Source organism: Oncorhynchus nerka, linkage group LG22, assembly GCF_034236695.1.
Source record: "Oncorhynchus nerka isolate Pitt River linkage group LG22, Oner_Uvic_2.0, whole genome shotgun sequence".
NCBI classification, from domain to species: Eukaryota; Metazoa; Chordata; class Actinopteri; order Salmoniformes; family Salmonidae; genus Oncorhynchus; species Oncorhynchus nerka.
In genome coordinates, this window is record NC_088417.1 from 12,070,620 (window position 1) to 12,089,941 (window position 19,322).

General features: G+C 43.4%; 1 protein-coding gene and 1 pseudogene across 1 annotated transcript in view; one reads left to right on the forward strand and one right to left on the reverse strand.

Moving 5' to 3' along the window:
- LOC135563692 (vascular cell adhesion protein 1-like) overlaps nt 1-404 on the forward strand; it is an 8,509-nt gene extending 8,105 nt beyond the window's left edge. Inside the window, exon 6 of the mRNA XM_065006787.1 lies at nt 399-404. Within this exon, the coding sequence (XP_064862859.1) occupies nt 399-404 (6 nt within the window). The remainder of the gene's footprint in view (nt 1-398) is intronic.
- Nucleotides 405-4,904: 4,500 nt separating this feature from the next.
- Nucleotides 4,905-17,480, reverse strand: LOC115104544 (adenosine 3'-phospho 5'-phosphosulfate transporter 2-like; annotated as a pseudogene).
- Between the last annotated feature and the right edge of the window lie 1,842 nt (nt 17,481-19,322).

Below are 19,322 nucleotides of genomic sequence, written 5' to 3' on the forward strand. Positions count from 1 at the left end.
GCGAGAGAGAGTAGAGAGAGAGAGAGTAGGAGAGAGAGAAAGAGAGCGAAGAGAGAGAGAGTAGGAGAGAGAGAAAGAGAGTAAGAGAGAGAGAGAGTAGGAGAGAGAGAAAGAGAGTAAGAGAGAGAGAGAGTAGGAGAGAGAGAAAGAGAGTAAGAGAGAGAGAGTAGGAGAGAGAGAAAGAGAGTAAGAGAGAGAGAGAGAGAGAGAGAGAAAGAGAGTAAGAGAGAGAGAGAGTAGGAGAGAGAGGAGCAGTGGTTAACATTCTGCATTTGCCCACCCCTCGTAATTTATTGAAACTCATCTGTAACATGGCTTGGCGCTGATTTATATATTGATTTGAAAAAGAAATACAAGTGATAGAAACCTGAAACCTGATGGGCTGTCGTGACATGCAGGAGTAACGATATGAAACATTGGGAGGAAATGAGATAATATGCCCCCCTAGACAACTGTAGCCACCAGCCCATTCATTATTAGCTTGATATTTATTATTACCAATTTCTCTTCATGAGTGACTGCAGAATATGTGGTTCGGCTCAAGCTGTTAAGTCCCTGACAGGAATGAAGTGTGGGAACCTTCTGGCTGTTGGCTGCTGACAGCAAATTTGGAGTGGAAGATTCATTACATGCATTATTGTAACACACACACGCACGCGCGCGCCCTCGCAAACCCACACCGATACACACACACACAGATATGCTACACATTCACACAATATTTTCATGGAAGGATAGATGGATGTAGTTTCAATAACTTTGTCACATCATGATCTGAATATATACACATGGTTGTCATGGCCACCGGGGTTAACACCTACTTTACATTCCAGCGCACACATTTATCTGTTCTGAGCCCACCAAGTATATGAAAATGAATGCAATAAAGTCGAGCACACTTACATCATGAACAGAAACGCATGCTCATGCATGCTTATCGTTCCAGACTCACTAGACTACACTACATTTACTGGAACAGCAGGGGGGGGGGGGGGGGGCAGCTGTTTAAAGGAATTCCTACTTTCCTTGCCAAGGCTTTCACCACCAGTTTAAAACGACTTTATAATCACAGACAGCACAGTCAAATAAATCGTAACAACATACAGTAGGGCTGCCATCCAAGCCAGGGACATGATTTTTTAAAAACATTTATTGTCTAGGCACAGACGACGGAAAAAAATGGCATCATCCCATTTCTCCAGCTCACTTTACCAGGCCCCCTTGCTAATTATGACTGCAATCATTGATGCATTTTGTATCCTTTACATGAATTACAGTGAGGAGGACGCTAAACATCTGCCCTGGGCTGCGAAAATATGTCCCTGCTAAACAGATGGCCTTCATATTAGGAGTGTGTTAATTTGGAGGCAGGAGGGTGGTAATGAGTTTGGGTGGAAGGTGCTGCTGCTGCTGTGGGGCTTCATGTTGGAGGAAGGCCCAGCGTCAAGAAAGGGTGTTCAGTAGCTGACTATTTTTGAACTATAACTACTATAACTATAACTAACTATTTCCAATAAGAAAATGAATGCTAATTTCTTTTTGTTTTCTGTTGCAAAACGTTTTGCTACGGTGTGTCCAAATGAGCATGACCCAGGTTTCGCCGTACTTCAACATGATAGGACACTTCTGTTGAAAGAATCTGTGTTGACTTTCCTTACCCTTCAACAGGAGTCCCCGATTATATTCAGCCGTGGGCCGATTTTTCTTTGTGTGGAGAGTCAATCCCAAACAGATATAGTATTTGACAGAAACAGAATCATTTCAAACATTGATTACACTGGGATACCAGATACTGTACTATCATCACATAGGCCTTTGTTTATGCGTGGGAATATTTGGGAACTGATTTCCGAAATTTAAACTTCAAACTGATTTCCTGGTGATTTTACAGTATTTTATGTCCAACAACGAAAATGTAATAAATAATAATAAATAAATAAATAGAAGTGTTGCTCAGAACTCTTGGGGGGGGGAATAAAATCCTCAGCGGGCCGTCTATTGGGGAACCCTGCCCTACAAAGTACAAATGATTGGCTACCTAAATGGGAGCAATGTCTCTCATTTGACTATCCTTCTGTTGACTTTTTGCCCATCCGTACTCACAATATCATCCTATTTAATAACTTAACCCTCTCCAGTCTCCACAGATCTACTCAAGCTGACTACAACTCTGACTACAACTCAGATCTGTGGGAGGCACACAGGGAGAGCTCATGACCTACGCTCGGCCTACTAGCTGGTGGTAGCCCAGCATTACAGTACACCCACACTCCATACAGCCTCCATGTCCATCGACTACTCTCTCACAACCACCCAGGCCCAAGGATGAAAACGGCTGCTCCCACTGAACTAAGAGCTGTAACGAATAGGCTGACAGACCACCCCGCTGTGGCAATTTGAATCGGACGACATTATATACCACCCTATTTGCTGTTGTGATGAGCTGTAGACAACTCACATTATTTATTAGCAGAGGTCAGCGGAACAGCGCAGAGGTCACTGGACCCAGGTAAAAGGGTGACATTAATAAGAGAGAGGCAGAGGAGGTGAGAGAGAGAGAGAGAGAGAGGGAGGCGGTGATAGAGAGAGAGAGGCAGTGATAGAGAGAGAGAGGCGGTGATAGAGAGAGCGAGGCGGTGATAGAGAGAGAGAGAGCGAGGCGGTGATAGAGAGAGAGAGCGAGGCGGTGATAGAGAGAGAGAGCGAGGCGGTGATAGAGAGAGAGACGGTGATAGAGAGAGAGACGGTGATAGAGAGAGAGACGGTGATAGAGAGAGAGACGGTGATAGAGAGAGCGAGACGGTGATAGAGAGAGAGAGAGAGCGAGGCGGTGATAGAGAGAGAGACGGTGATAGAGAGAGAGACGGTGATAGAGAGAGAGAGAGACGGTGATAGAGAGAGAGAGAGGCGGTGATAGAGAGAGAGGGCGAGGCGGTGATAGAGAGAGAGAGAGCGAGGCGGTGATAGAGAGAGAGAGAGAGGCGGTGATAGAGAGAGAGAGAGAGAGCGAGGCGGTGATAGAGAGAGAGACGGTGATAGAGAGAGAGGCGGTGATAGAGAGAGAGACGGTGATAGAGAGAGCGGCGGTGATAGAGAGAGAGAGGCGGTGATAGAGAGAGAGAGGCGGTGATAGAGAGAGAGAGAGCGAGGCGGTGATAGAGATAGAGACGGTGATAGAGAGAGAGAGGGTGATAGAGAGAGAGACGGTGATAGAGAGAGAGAGGCGGTGATAGAGAGAGCGAGGTGGTGATAGAGAGAGAGAGAGAGCGAGGCGGTGATAGAGAGAGAGCGAGAGCGAGGCGGTGATAGAGAGACAGAGAGCGAGGCGGTGATAGAGAGAGAGATGGTGATAGAGAGAGAGAGGCGGTGATAGAGACAAATATAAGACAAATTAGCCATGGGTCAACAGGGGTTTTCTATCCTATAATGACCTTTCAGAGGGATGGAAGAAGTTCTACTGCTCCCTCCCTCAGCATCATGGAAGGAACCATAGGCTACAGCATCTCAACAGTTGACAGAGGTATAATGCCTAACATCATAATACCAACCTCTCAACCTAGCATCGAATGATAGCCTATCTATCCATGGTTGTCACATCGTATGAGGTCACCACAGTATCACATCAAACAATATCTCCCCAAAAATATTTTGGAAAGAATTAATAAAATAAAACGTATTCTGGTGTCGTTCAAAAACACCAAAATGTTCTAAAGAATCCACAAAATATCTCTACAACCGATTTTTGTCTTTTGCAGGAAAAAGAGAGTGGCAGACATTTACGTAACACTTGCCACTCCATAGATGAACCGAAATGAACAGTCCTGTGAGGGTTCCACTGTAGCCTGGAGACACTAGAACCTTGAGGAGGATCTATCACTTTGTCAGCACTGAGAAGCTAACAGCTTTCATGAAATACCAAATTACTAATGGCCCTGTGTTGTTTTCTTGCCTGGATTTCAGCTTGTAACATCTTCACTTCCATTAGACCTCTAACAGAGCAATATCCTGCCATCTACAGAGCTGGCTAATATTGTCGTTTCATACCAAGCTACGGAGGACCAGTGTCATCTTCCCTCAAATAACACGTGATGTTCCACTCATCCAAATGACATCTAACGCCAAACCTTTTGAACAATGTTATGTTTTCGCTCTAGTGCCATCTTATTCCAGGATGACTAATAAAACAGGCCCGGGGCCATCTGATGGGTAAACATCTGAGAAGCTCCTTGGCAGCCGTTGAACTCCCTCCTCTGCAGCCAATGGATAAGAGATGGCTGGCAAGCTAGCTACTTACACTGTAATAAATGAAAACATGAAGAAAAAAAACGACTTTTTTGAATAAACTTCCCAGTTTGTTTTTAATGTAAAAAGAGCTAACCTTTCACCAAAATAAATTGTTCGCAAATATGGTAGTTGACACGTTTATACACTTCCGAGCATGACAAGATGTCAATGTGCTGCTGAGCGGTATTTTGTACAATTGGATATCAATTGGATATAAATGACAAATAAACCATAAGAAGACATTTCTCAGACAATCATTGAGTAAAACATTTTTTTTTTGTCTTCTGGCACATGCAGGTGAAAATAAACATTCAATTTCAGGGACATGATCAGTTCAATAAAAGTTTATAGCTTTCAACTGTCTCGTCCCCCTTCGCCTTGCACAGGCTAAAGTCATTAGTCACTTACAGTGCAAAAATGTGCTATTAAGGTTAGCTAAGAGGCCAGCTTCCATTTCAGAGTCTCGTCGGTGCACCGTATCCATGTTCTCACCTGGGAATGTTTATGGATGGGGCTCTATATAGCCTTTAAACGCGTTAGGAGCCCACCCGTTATTAGGTCCATGTTAGATTAGGAACGTTAGAAAAAACGTCTGTTTATCCCGACATAGGTCCCTCTTACTACACGTTCTGTGATAGCAGCCTGACTTTCTTCCCTGTTAGAACCATATTGCTGAGGTCAGCCAAAGATGGCAGCTTCGTCTCGTCTTTGCTGTAAACATTCAGGAAAATGCCCAATAGAACTAAAAAGGCCACTCCATATGTACCTGAGAGGAAATGGAATGGAGTGGTGTGTTACAATGTTTTCAGAGCCTTGAATGCAGACTAAATTGAACTAAAGCAAAAATAAACTCAGCAAAAAAATTAACGTCCTCTCACTGTCAACTGCGTTTCTTTTCAGCAAACTTAACATGTGTAAATATTTGTGTGAACATAACAAGATTCAACAACTGAGACATAAACTGAACAAGTTCCACAGACTAACAGAAATTGAATAATGTGTCCCTGAACAAAATCAAAAGTAACAGTCAGTATCTGGTGTGGCCACCAGCTGCATTAAGTACTGCAGTGCATCTCCTCCTCATGGACTGCACCAGATTTGCCAGTTCTTGCTGTGAGATGTTACCCCACTCTTCCACCAAGGCACCTACAAGTTCCCGGACATTTCTGGGGGGAATGGCCCTAGGCCGATCCAACAGGTCCCAGACGTGCTCAATGGGATTGAGATCCGGGCTCTTCGCTGGCCATGGCAGAACACTGACATTCCTGTCTTGCAGAAAATCATGCACAGAACGAGCAGTATGGCTGGTGGCATTGTCATGCTGGAGGGTCATGTCAGGATGAGCCTGCAGGAAGGGTACCACATGAGGGAGGATGATGTCTTCCCTGTAACGCACAGCGTTGAGATTGCCTGCAACAACAATGACAATGACAACAAGCTCAGTCCGATGATGCTGCGACACACCGCCCTAGACCATGATGGACCCTCCACCTTCAAATTGATCCCGTTACAGAGTACAGGTCTCGGTGTAACGCTCATTCCTTCAACGAAGAGCACTTTTTACCAGTCCTGTCTGGTCCAGCGACGGTGGGTTTGTTCCCATAGGCTACATTGTTGCCGGTGATGTCTGGTGAGGACCTGCCTTAAAACAGGCCTACAAGCCCTCAGTCTAGCCTCTCTCAGCCTATTGCAGACAGTCTGAGCACTGATGGCGGGATTGTACGTTCCTGGTGTAACTCAGGCAGTTGTTGTTGCCATCCTGTACCTGTCCCGCAGGTGTGATGTTCGGATGTACCGATCCTGTGCAGGTGTCGTTACACGGGGTCTGCCGCTGCGAGGAAAATCAGCTGTCCGTCCTGTCTCCCTGTAGCGCTGTCTTAGGCGTCTCACAGTACGGACATTGCAATGTATTGCCTAAGGCATGTTCACACGGATGAGCAGGGACCCTGGGCGTCTTTCTTTTGGTGAGTCAGTAGAAAGGCATGTCCTAAGTCTTTAGTGTCTTAAGTTTTCATAACTGTGACCTTAATTGCCTACTTTCTATAAGCTGTTAGTGTCTTAACGACCGTTCCACAGGTGCATGTTCATTAACTGTTTATGGTTCATTGAACAAGCCTGGGAAACAGTGTTTAAACCCTTTACAATGAAGATCTGTGAAGTTATTTGGATTTTTACTAATTATCTTTGAAAGACAGGGTCCTGAAAAGGGGATGTTTCTTTTTTTGCTGAGTTTAGAAGAGACTGACGATAAAATGACTTACTGAAAAGTAAAAGGCTTTGAGAAGAACATAAAGGATAAGATAATCGTCATCGCCTTACGTCCGGTCGTCACTGAAATGAAAAGAAGACTGAAAAGTGAGAAAAATAATACCACAAAACCTTGAATCTAAGTCTGTCACATCCAATGGACATCAAGGAAATAGACATTTCTTTAACTTTGGAGATGAGATTACTTTGACATTTGTCTCGCAGTTAATGTCAAAATTAATCCGGAAGTTTCCAGAACTTTTAAATAAGATTCCGATCACTCTAATCTAGCTTCATTTCAGTAATCTGATGTGGCTTTTTTTTTTACCATTGCGAAATGTCAAATGTTTATGCTTTTAAAATTTAGAGGTAGAGTTGGAGGGTTAGCAAGGATATCACAAGTCATACAGTAGGGGCCTTTCTGTGAAGCCATAGGCTTACTTAGGGGAGTTCTAACTCAAGGTGGCATTGGTCCAAAAAAAAAAAGAATTCACATTCTGAATTAAAAATAAAAAAATCAAATAAATATGGACTAGTCATAGGAAACAATGGGAACTGTTCAATTGAACACTTCGAAACATAAAAAGAGCGTTAGAGTTGTTTTGTGTGGTTCCGCAAGGAATAGCATTTGCCCAGGCCTGAATGGTCTTCTCACCTGTGACTGTGACCAGGGCTCCGAAGAGTTTGATCAAGGCCAGCACAAATGAAATGCCAAGTATCCCCGTGAGAGAGAAGAAGAATGCATAACTGTATGTCGTCACAGGATGCTAAAAAATACTAATAATAATTCAATAGATTGTCACATCAACATCTTTTACCAAATTCATACGTTATCCACAGTGTGCATCAAACAAATGACATCTGCAGAATGGTGCATGCTTCAACTATTATAATGAAACATGACAGAGAGGGTTTTACTAACCTGAGAGCAAAAGGCCACTGCTGGTCCCAGTCCACCCACACCAAACAGGCCTGTCAATATGTACCCAAAACCGATGGAAAACCTTTCACACCACAAATGCCTCACATGACACATTCCTCAGGTGATTCAGGACAGTTTATACAATTGGGTTTGCAATATAAATATACCAGCTTGGTTTTAAGGCAGGTCCTCAGTACCTCACGGCATAACGCCTCTCCCCTATTTGACCTAGATAGTGTGTATGTATTGATATATAGGCTATGTGTGACTTTAAAAATAAATGGATGTAGTTCTGTCCTTGAGCTGTTCTTGTCTATTAATGTTCTGTATTATGTCATGTTTCTGGTTTTGCGTGGAACCCCAGGAAGAGTAGCTGCTGCTTTCGCAAACAGCTAATGGGGAGCCTAATAAAATACAGAAATACCAGTACCATTTCAGAGCTGGAGTCGTTGTGGAGCTTCATGGCTTTCTCCTGCACGTTCCCAATGGCAGTGTCAGCGCACAGAGCCAAAGAGATGAGGAGGACACCTAAACCTCCAGACAAACCAGGTTAACCACCGTAACCAATAACAGCACTCATCTTTAAGGAGTTCAAAGTTCACATTTAGAAGTACTTCAGTCCCAGCCCAGGTAACAGGTACTAGGCTTAATTTGGCCCTTGCTCATAAATGTCAGCATTCTGATTACTTTGATACACGTTCTTGTCTTAAACCTATTTTAATGGTGAAAGGATTGATCCATAGCTAAACAGTGTTGTAACCACTCCGCCGATTTACCAACAGATAAATAACAGATTCAGATTCACGTGTTACCTGTTGCATTGAAGTTGGGTGCGACTTTACTGTCAGCTAGAGTGAACCAGATGAGTCCCAGACTCATACAGAGAGCAGCCGATACATCAGCCAGATTATACGGGATACAGAGGCAAGGGAATTTCTCCATAGCAGCCGATTTAGAATTCAAATCAAATCAAATCAAATCAAAATTATTTATATAGCCCTTCGTACATCAGCTGATATCTCAAAGTGCTGTACAGAAACCCAGCCTAAAACCCCAAACAGCAAACAATGCAGGTGTAAAAGCACGGGGAATTCAGGGAGACTCCTCGACTGACACGTTCCACTTGGATAGAATGTTGATAGAACGTTGATAGAACGTTGAATACACTAAGTGGATCTCAGCGTCAAGAACTTTTTTTTTAATGATTCCAATTGATCCAACATCTGTCATGACTGACATCCAATCACAAAAACCTTTGAAATGAAAGGTGAAACTAAATGTTTTGAAAGTTCTGAGGGCATTTCCCTTTGTGACAAGATGGGGGAAACAACAGAACAGGTGGAGACAGATGGAGCCGGTGTCTTCTCACCCTCCATATGGGTCAAGTGGAAAACGTAAATGCGCTGGCTAGATAGATGCAATTCTGAGTGGCGGATAGGAGTGGAGCACTTGGCAGACAAGTCACCACTCTGCCTCATATCAGCGTGGGTTCAGAGAGGCCCACGTCCCACTGGCTGTTGAAGTCGGAAGTTTACATACTGTACACCTTAGCCAACTACATTTAAACTCAGTTTTTCACAATTCCTGACATTTAATCCTAGTAAAAATTCCTGGTCTTAGGTCAGTTAGGATCACCACTTTATTTTAAGAATGTGAAATGTCAGAATAATAGCAGAGATAATTATTTATTTCAGCTTTTATTTCGTTCATGGGTCAGAAGTTTACATACACTCAATTAGTATTTGGTAACAATGCCTTTAAATTGTTTAACTTGGGTCAAACGTTTCGGGTAGCATTCCACAAGCTACCCACAATAAGTTGGGTGAATTTTGGCCCATTCCTCCTGACAGAGCTGGCGCAAGAGGTCTACAATTTTTTTTCTGAAGTCTTGGCTAATGTCTTTTGATTTTCCCATGATTTCAAGCAAAGAGGCACTGAGTTTGAAGGAAGGCCTTGAAATACATCCACAGGTACACCTCCAATTGACTCAAATGATGTCAATTAACCTATCAGAAGCTTCTAAAGCCTTGACACACTTTTCTGGAATTTTCCAAGCTGTTAAAAGCACAGTCAACTTAGTGTATATAAACTTCTGACCCACTGGAATTGTGATACAGTGAATCACACCTGCAACCCTGTACATGTGACTATTAAACACTGCACCCTGCAGTCACACCTGCAACCCTGTACATGTGACTATTAAACACTGTACCCTGCAGTCACACCTGCAACCCTGTACATGTGACTATTAAACACTGTACCCTGCAGTCACACCTGCAACCCTGTACATGTGACTATTAAACACTGTACCCTGCAGTCACACCTGCAACCCTGTACATGTGACTATTAAACACTGTACCCTGCAGTCACACCTGCAACCCTGTACATGTGACTATTGAACCCTGTACATGTGACTATTGAACCCTGTACATGTGACTATTGAACCCTGTACATGTGACTATTGAACCCTGTACATGTGACTATTGAACCCTGTACATGTGACTATTGAACACTCAATCTGAATGTGAAAGGTTGGTAGGTGCACATGGCCCTTTGAACAAGTTCAGCCATGCAAAATTATATTTAAAAAAAACTTTCTACTGGACTTTTCAACTCAATCAAATCAAACAGGAGAAGAGAGAGGGTTGGTTTGTGTTGTGTTGTGTTGAACACATGTAAAACGAAAGGAAGAGGAGACTGAAGAGTCTTCCCAAACAGGCCGATAGATGCCTTGGGGGTGACAGGTGACGCAGCAGGTTGGTCTGGCGTGCTTTGATTCCCCCTCTGCTCCCCTTTGAAGGATTCACATCAGATCTCGTTGGCATCCTGTGCGAACGCAGTACAGCTTCCAACTAGCCCCCCTGGGGGACCAGTGGACCGCATCACCAATGCAGGGAGGGAGAGAAAGGGAAGCAAAAAAAAACAAGCCTCTGATCGCTAGGACGTGGAACCTTTATGAAGACAGTGTCTTGGAGATGAAAGGCAGAATACCAAGAACTAGGACTCCTCAAACTCCACACTCACAAACAACCCCCCAAAAAAGTACAGACGCAACTCCGAAATAAAAGTTGAACAGTGGTCATTGCTTGGAGGTGAGGGCGTAACTAGTGTGAGGTAAGACACGTATAGGTTTCTAGACAGCGTGAGGTAAGACACGTATAGGTTTCTAGACAGCGTGAGGTAAGACACGTATAGGTTTCTAGACAGCGTGAGGTAAGACACGTATATAGGTTTCTAGACAGTATGAGGTAAGACACGTATAGGTTTCTAGACCGGATGAGGTAAGACACGTATATAGGTTTCTAGACAGTGTGAGGTAAGACACGTATATAGGTTTCTAGACAGCGTGAGGTAAGACACGTATAGGTTTCTAGACAGTATGAGGTAAGACACGTATAGGTTTCTAGACAGCGTGAGGTAAGACGCGTATAGGTTTCTAGACAGTGTGAGGTAAGACACGTATAGGTTTCTAGACAGTGTGAGGTAAGACACGTATAGGTTTCTAGACAGCGTGAGGTAAGACGCGTATAGGTTTCTAGACAGTGTGAGGTAAGACACGTATAGGTTTCTAGACAGCGTGAGGTAAGACACGTATAGGTTTCTAGACAGCGTGAGGTAAGACACGTATAGGTTTCTAGACAGCGTGAGGTAAGACACGTATAGGTTTCTAGACAGTGTGAGGTAAGACACGTATAGGTTTCTAGACAGCGTGAGGTAAGACACGTATAGGTTTCTAGACAGCGTGAGGTAAGACACGTATAGGTTTCTAGACAGTGTGAGGTAAGACACTTATAGGTTTCTAGACAGTGTGAGGTAAGACACGTATAGGTTTCTAGACAGCGTGAGGTAAGACACGTATAGGTTTCTAGACCGGATGAGGTAAGACACGTATATAGGTTTCTAGACCGGATGAGATAAGACACGTATATAGGTTTCTAGACCGGATGAGGTAAGACACGTATATAGGTTTCTAGACCGGATGAGGTAAGACACGTATATAGGTTTCTAGACCGGATGAGGTAAGACACGTATATAGGTTTCTAGACCGGATGAGGTAAGACACGTATATAGGTTTCTAGACCGGATGAGGTAAGACACGTATATAGGTTTCTAGACCGGATGAGATAAGACACGTATATAGGTTTCTAGACCGGATGAGATAAGACATGTATATAGGTTTCTAGACCGGATGAGATAAGACATGTATATAGGTTTCTAGACCGGATGAGGTAAGACACGTATATAGGTTTCTAGACCGGATGAGATAAGACACGTATATAGGTTTCTAGACCGGATGAGGTAAGACACGTATATAGGTTTCTAGACCGGATGAGATAAGACACGTATATAGGTTTCTTGACCGGATGAGGTAAGACACGTATATAGGTTTCTAGACCGGATGAGGTAAGACACGTATATAGGTTTCTAGACCGGATGAGGTAAGACACGTATATTTTTCTAGACAGCGCATCTCTTATGGTTGACAGTTATTCCTCTTCTGTTTTTTCCTCTAGTGTGAAGTTCATAATCACAGTCATGCAAAAGGACAAACATTATCAGGCAGCATCTTCACGTCAAACTCAGGGCCCGTATTCATTCCAGGTAGGCTAGTTGAGAACAAGTTCTCATTTACAACTGCGACCTGGCCAAGATAAAGCATAGCAGTGTGAACAGACAACAACACAGAGTTACACATGGAGTAAACAATAAACAAGTCAATAACACAGTAGAAAGAAAAATGAGTCTATATACATTGTGTGCAAAAGGCATGAGGAGGTAGGCGGATAATTACAATTTTGCAGATTAACACTGGAGTGATAAATGATTTCATAAAGCCTCTCAGTGTAGGAGTGCTGGTCTAGGATCAGACCCCCCCCCTCCTGTCCACATCATCTTATTCATTATGATCTCAAAGGATAAACTGGTCCTAGATCAACACTCCTATTCTGAGACCCTTTGTGAATACGTACTCTCATACAAACAGCGATCCACTTACCTTGAATGAATATCCCGCCTATCATGACAGGAATGAGTTTGCAGCACTTGAAGATGACCTGTGTAGGATAGTTCAAGTAACCCAGTGAGGTGTTTGATAGGCCCATGGTCCCCACCGTTAGAAATGCTACGATCATGTACGTCTTCCCTGGTATTCTGCAAAGAGAAAAGGAGCAAATTAGCCTTGTGGGATGACAACAACAAAAAGTCTTCTAGCAATACAAAATGAAGTGTTGTTGATATAGAGAGGTCTCGTGAGAGATCACAGGTCATATTCTTTGGCGTTACAAGGCACATAGCTAATTAACATAATATGTATAGTTAACGGAATAGAGGCTGATCATCATTCTATGATTAAGTGATGAAGTAAATCTATTTTTTATAGTGCTCAGACGCCATTAACCATGAAATAGGTCCGTTTATGGGCGTTATTCTCGGGGAAAGTCCTACTTTTGGATTCCCGTCTTTGTTGGTGAACACCGTCCTACTTTTGTTTACTAAAACGCAGAAGCTTAATGGAACTCAATTCTCTTGCATTTCCTTGTTTACCTTCTCCGTTTGTCCTGTGTGAGCTGCAATTCCACCAGTCCAAACAGGGAGTAGAACCCAAACTGTACAAGGGTACCATCCAAAGGGCTTGAAACCCTCCATGGAAAATATTAGCTCCTGAAAAATCAGTCTGCTAAGTCTTTTTTCAGGCCTACAGTGAGGTAAATTACTACTTTTCCTGTGTATTTTCATAGAAGCCTTAGTGAGACTTGCTGATAAAAAGTCCCTACTTTGCATGTGGCAACAACCAATTGTACAGGTGAATCGATTGATTAATCACATGTATATAAAGCCTTTTGACATGAACAGCTGTAACTAAGGGCTTTACAGACACCGTTGCCTCCACCGGGGAACAAGCACAGCAGAAGCGAAAGCACAGTTTCCATGAAAACTCCCTAGAAGGAAGGAACCTAGAAACTAAACTCATCCTCTTATACCAGGTTGAGATTAAGAGTACACGTGACCATTCAGGCTAGAGTGAAAAATGTGGCAAAGTTATCATGTTCTTGCAACATACCACTACCTAAAATACATTTCTTTAAAAAAGTGTGGATATTGGAACAGAGCCTCTGGCTCATAGCTTAGCGGACATCTGCTACAAATAAATTAGTCAGGGTCAGGTTGGGGTGTAATCAATCGTGCACACTGTTGCAAAAACAATCTCAACGGAAAATGTTTTGCAATGAAAACTAGAGTTTCAGTTAGGTCCCTCGCCGATTGCTTCTGCTTGATTCCTAGTGAATACATCTCAGCTTACCTGTAGGTACCCAGAGGAGGTGAAAGAGGAAGATGCCCACAGTGCAGATGCCGAACTGGGTAGCTGTGTTGAAGCTGCTCAGGTTGATGCCTCTCTCAGCTCCTCCACAGACTTGATGTGCGGAGACATCATGACCTCGCTGGACGACGGAATGGAGATAGACAGATGCTTCCGGGCGTTGTTGTAGTTCATCGGGCCGAATTTGTCACTCATGGTGTCTGGGGGCTGGAGATCAAAGACAGGAACAAGGCAGTTTCATTACTTATGTTGCGAAAGATGCGACTGTCACAGACTACCGTAAAACTTAAATTAAACGCAGTCTCAAATAGCCCGCCTGTCCCTTTTAATAGCTGGGCAACAGCACACATTTCAGCAAATAAACGCCAGGCTATTAATATAAATTTGATGGTTTAAATTGAGGGTGGGAAGATGAAGAAGTTGTCTGTGTACTCGCATGCTTAGATAGTAGGCAACACCGTACTAGGAATCACTGACACACATTGCCAATTCAGAACTGGCATAGCTAGCTAGAGAACTTACCTGTAACAATCAAGGACAGCAACCGTGCAATTATCATTGATCTGATTTCTGTGGGAGTCTCTGGATTTGACTAGTCCAGATGTGCAGCACTACTAAGCCAGCTAGCTAGCTATATGATTGAGTACGCCAATGATTCATTGCTAGCTAATAAGCTAGTAATCTAGCTACAATACATCACCAAAAGTATGTGGACACCCCTTCAAATTAGTGGATTTGGCTATTTCAGCCACACCCGTTGTTGACAGGTGTATAAAATCAAGCACACAGCTATGCAATCTCCAAAGGACGATGATATGAGACAGAGAGGGGCTGGAGTAAGATAACAAGCAGACTGGTGTGAATTGTATTGGAAGGTCCAGTTGTGTTGTTGTAGGCACGTTATTGGGGACATGAGCAGAACTCCGGAAGGGGAAAATGGAGTCCCTAGAGAAAGCAAGTACAAGATGGGTGTCAGGGATGAAGTGACAGTATTATCAAAAGGAGACTTGTACTTGGAAAACAGAGAAGGAACGGAGGGAAAAAGAGAGGGAGAAGCAACAACGGCTCAGTTGCGAAGTGGTAGGTCACACAAGCTCACATCTGCCCTCGGTTGCAACACTCACTACCGAGTTCAAAACTGCCTCTGGAAGCAACGTCAGCTGTTTGTTGGGAGCTTTATGAAATAGGTTTCCATGGCCGAGCAGCCACACACAAGCCTAAGATCACCATGTGCAATGCCAAGAGTCGGCTGGAGTGGTGTAAAGCTTGCGCCATTGACCCTGGAGCAGTGGAAACATGTTCTCTGAAGTGATGAATCACGCTTCACCATCTGGCAGTCCGACGGACTAATCTGGGTTTGGTGGATGCCAGGAGAACACCATCTGCCCCAATGCATAGTGCCAACTGTAAAGTTTGGTGGAAGAGGAGTAATGGTCTGGGGCTGTTTTTCATGGTTTGGGCCCCTTAGTTCCAGTGAAGGGACATATTTTAACACTAGAGCATACAAGGACAGTCTAGATGATTCTGTGCTTCCAACTTTGTGGCAACAGTTTGGGTAAGGCCCTTTCCTGTTTCAACATGACAATGCCCCCGTGAACAAAGCGAGAGGGCCGTACAGAAATTGCTTGTTGAGATCAACGGAGAAGAACTTGACTGGCCTGCACAGAGCCCTGACCTCAACCCCATCGAACACCTTTGGGTTGAATTGGAACGCCAACTGCGAACCAGGCTTAATCGCCCATCTCACTAATGCTCTTGTGAATGAATGGAAGAAAGTCCCCTGAAGTCCCCTAGAAATGTTCCAACATCTAGTGGAAAAACCTTCCCAGAAGAGCAGAGGCTGTTATAGCAGCAATAGCGGGGGATCAACTCCATATTAATGCCCATGATTTTGGAATGAGATGTTCGACGAGCAGGTGTCCACATACTTTGGTTATGTAATGTTAGTGTCCTTAGCCTGTTAAGTCGACCCCCTACTTTTTCGAACATTCTGTTAAAAATCGCGCAACATTTCAGCATCCTGCTACTCATGCCAGGAATATAGTATATGCATATGATTAGTATGTGTGGATAGAAAACAAACACTCTGACGTTTCTAAAACTGGTTAAATCACGGCTGTGACTATAACAGAGCCTGCGTTTCATCGAAAAGCGCAAGAAAATCTGATCACTGAAAACTGGAAAATATATCAATGCGCCACGTACATGTATTGTGTATTGGAAAGCAAATTAAATGGGGCTGAGATTACAAGTCCTACAGCTTCCACACGATGTCGCCAGTCTCGTCATTTGCCTGCGCTTTGTTTCTTGGTGAAACGAGCGAGAGAGAGTCCATTCATTCCGGTCTCCGACAGGATGTTTTGGATGAGAAATTTCTGAACATGATTTCAAGACGTGGAGCCATTGAATACACATCGCCCCGTGATCAATTTGATAGATTATTAACGTTTACTAATACCTAAAGTTGCATTAGAAAAGTATTTTGAAGTGTTTTGTGAAAGTTTATCGTCGACTTTTTTAATTAAAAAAAATGACGTTGCGTTTTAAAACACTGTTTTTTCCTTGATCACACAGTCTTCATAGATCGATATTTAGGATATATATGGACCGATTTATTCGAAAAAAAGACCCAATAGTGATGTTTATGGGACATCTAGGAGTGCCAACAAAGAAGATCGTCAAAGGTAATGAATGTTTTATATTTTATTTCTGCGTTTTGTGTAGCGACGGCTATGCTAATTATTTTGTTTACGTGCCTTCAGGTATTTCGGGGTGTTGCATGCTATCAGATAATAGCTTCTCATGCTTTCGCCGAAAAGCATTTTAAAAATCTGACTTGTTGGCTGGATACACAACGAGTGTAGCTTTAATTCAGTACCCTGCATGTGTGTTTTAATGAACGTTTGAGTTTTAACGAGTACTATTAGCATTTAGCGTAGTGCATTTGCATTTCCAGATGTCTAAATGGGACGCATGCGTGCCAGGTCGACGTAAGAGGTTAATTGGCTAAGCACTGCAGTGAGCTGTGTGGCAAATCCTAAAACGACCACAAAACACAATGACATACATTCTGACCAGCATTATTACCAGCAGTGCTGTTATTTTCGCAATTCAAAATAAAAATGTGCTAACTTCTTTGAAAGTTGCTTTTTCTGAAAAATATATATACCTGGCTAGCTGCTACAAGCTAGCATGCTAGATGGCCGAACAATACTTCCGGGTTTGAAATATGTCTGGTGTCGTTGTTGAATCGAGTCGGATCATTACCATGTCTCCAACCGTGGCAGGTCCATTTCATAAAGCTAATGTGCGGCTATGTTATTAACATTTTAGTCACGTTGAGGCGAAAAGACCTGTAGCTCACGTGCGTACTGTTGTCTCCTGGCAACAGCCAACAACTTAAACTCTGACTCGCCTTGAACTATGACCTCGTTTCCCATTGGTTGAGGGTAACTATTTCCAAAGTTGTCGCTGGAAATAAGGTGTTCTTAGTCAATTTACCTGGTAAAATACTGCTTAAATAAATAAAAAACTACACCAGAGCAGGTGAGAAGTGAAATGCAGAGAGGCATTGAGAAACTACATTCGTTGTCTATTCAGTAGGTGCAAATCAGAAAAAACACGTTTTATTTTTGTTCACATCAAACATTATACTCTTGACTCTGTTGGTAAGTTTGGTCCTACCTTGTCCAGTGCCAGAAGATCCATAACTTCTTATTTCATTACTTTGTGTCCGGAAACAATTGTTGTAACTAAATCTGTAAACAGCAGTCCTACCAGACTGTCTACCTTAGAAGGGGGCTGGGTGAATTATCACAAGAACGGTGAGCAAAAATCCCAGAACCACACGGGGGGACCTAGTGAATGACCTGCAGAGAGATGGGACCAAAGTAACAACGCCTACCATCAGGAACACACTACGCCACCAGGGACTCAAATCCTGCAGTGCCAGACGTGTCCCCCTGCTTACGCCAGTACATGTCCAGGCCCGTCGGAAGTTTGCTAGAGAGCATTTGGATGATCCAGAAGAAGATTGGGAGAATGTCATATGGTCAGATTAAACCAAAATATAACTTTTTGGTAAAAACTCAACTCGTCGTGTTTGGAGGACAAAGAATGCTGAGTTGCATCCAAAGAACACCATACCTACTGTGAAGCATGGGGGTGGAAACATCATGCTTTGGGGCTGTTTTTCTGCAAAGGGACCAGGACGACTGATCCGTGTAAAGGAAAGAATGAATGGGGCCATGTATCGTGAGATTTTGAGTGAAAACCTCCTTCCATCAGCAAGGGCATTGAAGATGAAACGTGGCTGGGTCTTTCAGCATGACAATGATCCCAAACACACCGCCCGGGCAACGAAGGAGAGGCTTCGTAAGAAGCATTTCAAGGTCCTGGAGTGGCCTAGCCTGTCATACCAGACTGTCTACCTTAGAAGGGGGCTGGGTGAAAAAATGCCTATATATACTGTATATTATACATTCCTTTCTTGTTGTATATTTACTTCTTCATTTGTTTTTTGCAATTCAACAAATTATGAGCTCACTGGACATTTTATCCTTACCTACTAAATGCACATTTAGCTGTTTTTCAGATTCAATTGCAGAAGCAATACCAGAGAGGTGAAACTTTGACATATGCCTTGTCTGACCAAGAAGGACCAATCCTGTCCTGTGTTTGATGTTGACACTCCTCAAGGCCTTTACAGCTCACAGAATGATTCCCTCTTTCCCTCACCTCTCCTCACCCCAAGCTATACTGTATCCCTCTGCCCTCTCTCCATCCCTCCTCCTTCCTTCCCTTCCTCCCCCAGCCCTTGCTGTATCCCTCCCCTCCTCCCTCCATCCGCTCTTCATCCCTCTCTCCCTCCAGCCCTTACTGCATCTCTCCACCCTCCCCCATCCCTCCTCCCTTTCTTTCCCAGCCTCCCAAGCCAACCTGGCCCTCTCTCCATCCACACAGGAGGTTAATTCACTCTAGGATGGCATTATTTCCTCCTAGCTCTTTGACTATATAAAAATTCAGAGTGGACAGCTCTATCCCTCTTCCATCTCAGATTTGATTGTAATGGTATTGCCTTTTGTCCCTAGGGGGCCCCGTGCCGCCTCGGCCCCGGCTTTATGACACTAAATAGCCGCGCTACAATTTTTCCATCTATTCAAAAAATTCTGTTAATAACTCATTTCGAATGAGACTTGGGTGCTGCCTGGCTGGCCACTGTCGCCAGGTCCCTTACCACCCACCACTCACAGGTCACCTCCTAGACCTAGAAAGTGCCTAAGCACTGAATGCAAGGGGTTAATTAAATGTCTCTGAATTTATGAGTCCCCTTCCTGTTACACTGCACTCCAATTGACACAAATGTCATATTTACAGCCTGACTGTAAAAAAGTATTCAGTATTGCACAGTATAGTCTGCATGGGGCTGCCCACTTTCTTTTCCCATCAAACTTTACAAGTGTACCCATTCATCAAAAACAATGGATTTATATAAAACCCATTTCCACCCCATAAGATCCTATTAAATAATAAAATAATTATTGATTGATT